Raw genomic sequence first — 7,021 nt, forward strand, 5'->3', positions numbered from 1 at the left:
CTTTGTGTATATGTATTCATGAAAGAAAGAAAGAGAATCACAAAATTTTTTTTTCGCACACCTAAGTCTAATTTCATTAATGAATCATTTAAAAATGACTTTAGTAAAATTAATCTAATCTTCAATCTAAAATGGTGAATAAATTTATAAAATTTCAAAAGTATTTATTAAAAATAAATTACTAATAATTCTTCAGAGAGACGTAAAGAAAAAAAGGGGAATATTAAACAAATAATGCAAGAGAATTCAAATCCGCAAGTTCACAGGACTGCGGTACTAGTAGTATTTTGTACATTACTTACTCCGTAAACGCCGTTAAGTCTCGCCGGCTGTCCATCTCTCTAAGCACCGTCAACCCTCAATTCTCCAAAATCCTCTTCATAAATTCTCTCTTCTCTCTCTACTCCAATTGCATTTTCATTCTCTTTTACACCTAATTTTCCCAATCTCTCATCCAACATCTGCCATGTCGGTGAGTTGAAGCTACATTTTCACCATTTCAGTTGCCATTTTGAACTGAATTTTCTACTGTATATTTATCTGATTTTATAGTTTCTGAATTTTTCTTCTATTGATGATCTCCTTTATTGAAGTTCTGCTACAATTTTTACTTCAGTTTATAAGCTAATTTAGCTGTTTTAGGTATCTTTGATACGTTTATTATGCTTAGAGCATTCCAATTGCGATTTTGAACTGAATTTTCTACTGTATATTCTTCTGATTTGATAGTTTCTGAATGTTGCTTCTGTTGATTGCCTTTGTTAAAATTCAGCTACAAGTTTACTTCAATTATAAGCTAATTTAGCTGTTTTACGTATCTTTGATATGTTTATTATGCTTAGAGCATTCCAGTTGCGACTTTGAATTGAATTTTCTGCTGTATATTCATCTGATTTGATAGTTTCTGAATGTTGCTTCTGTTGATTGCCTTTGTTGAAATTCAGCTATGATTTGTTTTGTCATTTTAAATCGTCGAGCTATGAGATTTGACATGTTTTGAAGTTTTTTTTTAAAGCATCTAATTACTTCAAATATAAGCTAATTTAGCTGTTTTACGTATTTTTGATATTTATGATATTCAGTATATTGTAATTGATTTGCTTGAAATCGGCAAAGATGAAGCGATCAAAATGGCGTATACATAACGTTGTTACGGTTTTTCTGTAATTACAACAACAACATACCTAGTATATTCCCACAAAGTGGGGTCTGGGGAGGGTAAGTGTACGCAGTCCACATCATTACCTCAGATGTGAGATAGGATTTGCGTAATTAATAAGTATAAAAAGTATAGGACTTTTTTTTTTTTTGAAAAGTTTACTTGTTAAATAATTATTGATTTGATTGAAATTGTCAAAGATATGGCGATGAAGAGGAGCATACATGACATTGTTGGCAGTTTTGTTGTAATAGGTATAAAATGTAGTAGTATAAGATTTGTGGTTGTTTGGACTTTGGAAAGTTGACTAGTTCAATAATTTTTCCTAGTCTTATGGACTATGCACTTGAACAAATTTTGTACACAGAATTGTTATGCGTTTGTTTAATTGAGGAATCATATCAATCAATTGAGTCAACTCTATTCGGGGATGTATCATTCCAGTACTTTTATGTTGTTTGTTTTTGATGTCTGGCCTGCTAAAAAATAGTAATTAGAATTTGATGAATCTTCCGCTTTTCGGATCATGCAAACCAACAGTTCTTGCACAAACAATTTGAAATTATACAAACACAAATTGTTTGGGTTAAGAATATCGTGATGTGCATTTTCTAATTATTTGACTATTGTGAGACCAGATCAGTTTTTTCTATGTTATACAAGGAATATTATATTCCTATATACATGCATATGTGTGTTGGGAAGGGAGGCCGAAGGGGGTGTGATTGACCTTCCTCAAAATTGGGATAGTGTTGGTATCAGATACCCCGTGGAATTAGTCGAGGTGCATGCTAGTTGGCCTAGACACCACGGCATAGTGTAATGTAGAACTGACTTTGCAACTCTCATGTCAGTTTACTACATTTTGGCATCAACTATGTGAAATTTTGTGTGTAAGGAGACCAAAGAAGTTGGAGTCAACTAGATTTCAGAGGAGTGAACTTACTATAGAATGTCCCATCGAGCAATATCACAATACTAACTCACGAGTGGATATACAAAATCTTTTAGGTCAAGGGCATCTTCATATGCGAGGTATCGAATAAAAGTTGATTTAATAATCTAACTGCAATTTCAACTTGTTCTTGTAAAATGACTCATTTAGCAAACATAACTTTTACTTTTGGCGTGAAAGAGTACAAACTATCATTAAATACATTGCTAACAATGTCAAGCAGCAAAAATAATGGACAGACACATGTTGAATAGGAGCAGTAGATTTGGGAGAGAGTATGTTAATAAGTAGCTTATGGATGGGGTTCAAAATAACCGAGCGTAAAACTCGTCGCTGAATAAAATTAACCTAACAATGGCTCAAACATTTCTGATACGTTTCAAGTCAAGCACCTCTCTTATCATATCTTATTCCTAAATCCTAATAGTCCGAAGTCTTCATTTTAAATTACTACTAGACATCTTTGTATTATCCTCTAGTGTCTAACATGCTGCTTTTCCTATTTGTTTCAAAGAATGACAAATGTTGTCCAAGTATGCTTAGTGCATTAGGTATTTCTGAAATTTTGAAATGAGACCGTCTTCCCAAGCTTTTGACAGCTTGCTGGTTTCTGAGCAGGTGAAAACTGTTGAAGTTAGCAATGTCTCCCTGCGGGCATCAAAGCGTGATATCCAAGAATTCTTTTCTTTCTCTGGTGATATTGAATATGTCGAGATGCGACGGTTCGTTCTTGAGACTGTTTACCATTTCCCTTGAGCCTAATTCTTTCAGTTTGTCATTAACACCAATTTTCTTTTTTACTTGTAGTGATACTGAACAAAGTCAAATTGCATATGTTACGTTCAAGGATTCGCAGGGAGCCGATACTGCGGTTCTTCTTTCAGTTATCATCGTTCTTCTCATCAGTCAATATTTCTTCCCTTAATCTTTGCGTTATGCTTATTTGGGGCTGGGACGTTAAGCTGATAATCTGAAATCTGAAATCTGAAGATTAACGATTGCGACAATGCGGCCTCATATATGCATTTATATCAAGTAGTATTCATGTTAATTTTCTTTATTATATTGACCTGGCATATCACTATAAGTTATTTCAGCGGGAGATTGATGGTATTTCACTGCTAGGACAGCTCTTTTCTAGTTATGAACCTCCATTATGGTACCTTGCTTGCTTACTCTTGTTAATATGCTGTTTGCTGACAACTTTCTTTTACCATGTTTGATTGTATGAAGATATAGACTAAAAACTTTAGCTAATTGACGATGCAGTTGTTATACAAAAAGCTTTATTTGATTGAGGTTATTTTATATATTCATTTTTTGAGTTCTTTATTTTGTCATTAAAATTTTGAAGTTAATTTAAATTCTTGAAAGTTGTGCTACTATACAGCCTGGCATCAGGGATGTTGCATTTTTCGGTTTCAACTGTTCCAGGTGCTCCCCTTAATGCTTACCTAAGCCCAAGAGTTGAGTTGATAGGGCATATGATTTTAGTGCCGGCTCCCCTTTAAAAGACTCTAGGAGTGAGTTTGGCTAACTCCCCATATTACTACTCCCAAGAAAACTTATCGTATAACTGTTATTGGAGAAAGAGAAAAAGAGAACTTTCTTTGGGCTGCTGTTGGAATTCTGGGTGTAGTTCAGTTTAAATGGGTCAAAATATAAGGAGGGAGTTGCAAGGCTGAAACAGTAGTTTTATAGGGACGATGGTATTCTATTGTAGTAATATGTGATTTATGTTGATATAAAGGAATCTTATTTTAGGTTATATAAAGTATAAACACACGCTTTACTCGTAATGTCGATTGCTCATAGATGTTATGCTGTCTCATCAGAGAAAAACTGTCTAGTCTGGTGATTGCCACAAATTTTCAGATGCTTGTAAAACTTTGTAAGGTACATGTAAAATTTATCTATTCTGTGTCTTTCTAGGGAAGATGTTGAGAGGGGTTTCTACTGTTCAATGGAAAAATGTTAACATGAGCTAGCACTTGGTAAATAGACTGAAGACTGAGCTAGAGGTTTTAACTTTCAGGTCAACATAGAGTCCATGCAGGTGTAAAGGGTTAAATGAATGACCATTCATGTTTATTCCCTTTCTCCTCCTAGGTATTATTGGGCTTTCTAGTATCAGAAGGTGTTCAATATTTAAATGCAACAGGCAATCTTGGTCTTCTGTTTTACTTAAAGGGGTTTCGGGGTAAGGTCGGGTGTTTCAACTATTCTGCCAAGTACCATGTAACTTTGCCCATCAAATCTTAGGCAGATAGAAATCACTTAACTTTTTTCTCTTTTCTGGGAATCGAACAGTGTCTCTAGCAATTTTTTTTCCTATCTTCCTTGACCGCTAGGCCACATCTTTGGCTGCAAGCTTTGGTAGTTTCTCCAAAATGAAATAAACTTCTTTGAGTTATGGCTTGCATGATTATGTTTCAAGTGAGGTACCAATTATATCAAAGACCCTATCAGTGTCATGTATCCTCAATGGAGATCTTTACATTGTAACATTAAAGTTCAAATGTTCGAAATTCTTCTTAATAAGGGTATCAAAGGTTATGATGTAACACTCATGCGAACAAATGGTGTTCTCTTCTGGCTGGTTAATTTCATTTCCTTTCGAATCTTTCCTGCAAATTCTTTATTAAGGGCTCCAAAATTCTGATACAACATAAACTCTACTTGTAGCAAGAAACAGAGTCAGAGAATCAGTGGACAGACTAGATAAAATTGTAGTTTATTTCGCATTTTAATCCTAATGACTGTATCAGTTTTCCATTTTAATGCGTACATTGTCGTATAGTTGAATGTTTACAAATATGGAAACATGCAAGAGTTCTCAATAGTATCATTGTGTTTATTACAGGGTGCAACAATAGTTGATATGTCTGTTACTGTGACTTTGGATCCAGTTTACCAACTTCCTCCTGCTGCTTTTACAGCATCAGCGGTAAAAAGAAAAAGAATATACATACTGGCATGTCCTTCGAACATGAAAAAACACTTTTCTTATATGATATTTGTGACCTCTGCAGCCAACAGAAAAGAAAAGTGCTGGCAACTCAGAATCCGCTTTTCAGAAAGCAGAAGATGTTGTTAGCAGCATGCTCGCAAAGGGTTATATCTTAGGTAAAGATGCTGTGGGCAAAGCAAAGTCTTTTGATGAGAAGCACCAGTTAACTTCCACTGCAAGTGCTAAAGTAGCCTCTTTAGACAAGAAAATGCGTCTCACTGAAAAGATAAGTATTGGTACTTCCATTGTTAATGAGAAAGTCCGAGAAGTGGATCAGAAGCTCCAGGTTTCGGACAAAGCAAAATCAGCATATTCTGCAGCAGAGCAAAAAGTTAGTAGCGCTGGATCGGCCATTATGAAAAACCGGTATGTTCTCACCGGAACCACTTGGGTAGCAGGCGCTTTTAATAAAGTTGCTCAGGCAGCAGGGGAAGTTGGCCAGAAGACGAAAGAGAAAGTGGGAATGACAGAGGATGAGCAAAGACAGAAAATGGTTACTGATTTTGCACAGGTTCATTTATCTGAGTCTCCAAAAGCTTCTGATTTCACGGAGCATCACTCAGCCAAGCCTGCACAAGTACAAGGTTTAGTCCTTTGAGTTGAAGGCCCTGTAAGTATCTCTGAGGACACATCCTGTTCCTGGTACTACATTTCAATTTTTCCATTCAATGGTTTATATACAAATGGTAAAACAATATGTTAAATATGCAACTTTTAGATGATTTCTTTTGTATCTATGCTACTTGCTGCTACAGAATTTGATTGAATTGAATACGAATGATGTTTTTGTGTAGATAAATTTGTAATTCTTGTGTTATGCCTTGACAAACATTCACGTGCTTCCCACCTTTTTGCACTTATAGGTTCTTCATCTTTCTTGTTAGTCGCATGAGGCATTTTTCTTTACTTCAGTAAATTTCCATAGATTATAAAGGATTATTTCTGGAGATTGAGTTACCTAACGTGCGAATCATGCTTTACATCGAGTGAGGCAGTTGCTGGGCATCTCTTTTTTTTACTGGCATTGCAGATCCCCGTCTGGCAGGTTTTAGTGTACTTTTTACTTCTTTGGGTGTGAAATGCAGAGTATTTGTCAGGGTAACGGGCATCTTATAGGACCTGTACTGGCCAAATTGGAAACAGCGCACTTTATAATTAGTGTGTGGACTACTTTTTTTAAAAGATTAAAGGATAGGAAAACCTGATGTATTTTAGTGCTTCAATCCATCTATATCAGTGAATGCTCAATTATTCCAGAAATGTAACTGTTTAGTCCCACATTGGTGGGTTAAGGGGTATTTGATTTTTTTATATGGTCTTGTACACTCCTCACCTCTCCACTTAGTTTTTGGGGTTGAGTTAGGCTACAAATCCATTTTCTTATCATGGTTTCAAAGCCAAGTCCATCTGTATTCGTTGTTTAACCTGATGCTGGTCCTGATCTTATATTGTCCACGCTCCGGTGTCCAGTTCTAGGAGTGCAAGGTGTTGAGTCCCAGGGTCTTTGGGCATTTCTTACCTCTTGAGCTAGCTTGAGGTTGTCCGGAGATCCATTTTCTTATCAATAACATTTACGCTGCAGTTTCATCGCTGTATACAAGTGGTATACGACAAAAAGGAGAAACCTACAAATATGGTTCTTCACGGGACTATTACTCTATTAGCAAGGATGTGCTTTTCGAACCATTAAAAATTTTGCTTTGAAGAGTTTGTGTCAAGTTTTGTCTGTTTCTTGATTTGCCAGTAAATCGGGTAGATATATCACATTAAATATTTGGAATTTCTATGTCAATCACCATACCAATTCTTGACTAACCGTTGCTCAAGCAATTTAATTATTGCCACATTCTTCTCTTTTTTTATTTGATAATCTTAGTTCTTCACAGCATTGTAGTCA

General features: G+C 35.5%; 1 protein-coding gene across 1 annotated transcript; it reads left to right on the forward strand.

Moving 5' to 3' along the window:
• The first annotated feature begins 209 nt into the window (after positions 1-209).
• LOC107853200 (binding partner of ACD11 1) lies at positions 210-5,917 on the forward strand. The gene is made up of 5 exons (XM_016698203.2): positions 210-472; positions 2,733-2,836; positions 2,922-2,997; positions 4,978-5,061; positions 5,147-5,917. Exons 1-5 carry the CDS (start codon positions 467-469, stop codon positions 5,720-5,722), a joined length of 846 nt encoding a protein of 281 aa, XP_016553689.1. The 5' UTR covers positions 210-466; the 3' UTR covers positions 5,723-5,917.
• Positions 5,918-7,021: the final 1,104 nt, after the last annotated feature.

This window comes from Capsicum annuum, chromosome 1, assembly GCF_002878395.1.
Source record: "Capsicum annuum cultivar UCD-10X-F1 chromosome 1, UCD10Xv1.1, whole genome shotgun sequence".
In the NCBI taxonomy this organism is placed as follows: Eukaryota; Viridiplantae; Streptophyta; class Magnoliopsida; order Solanales; family Solanaceae; genus Capsicum; species Capsicum annuum.

Excerpts from the sequence above, each read along its gene's own strand:
- LOC107853200 (XM_016698203.2), top strand. Across the intron at positions 2,837-2,921 it reads GAATATGTCGAGATGCGACG|TGATACTGAACAAAGTCAAA; the intron begins GTTCGTTCTTGA and ends TTTTACTTGTAG. Across the intron at positions 5,062-5,146 it reads CTGCTTTTACAGCATCAGCG|CCAACAGAAAAGAAAAGTGC; the intron begins GTAAAAAGAAAA and ends TGACCTCTGCAG.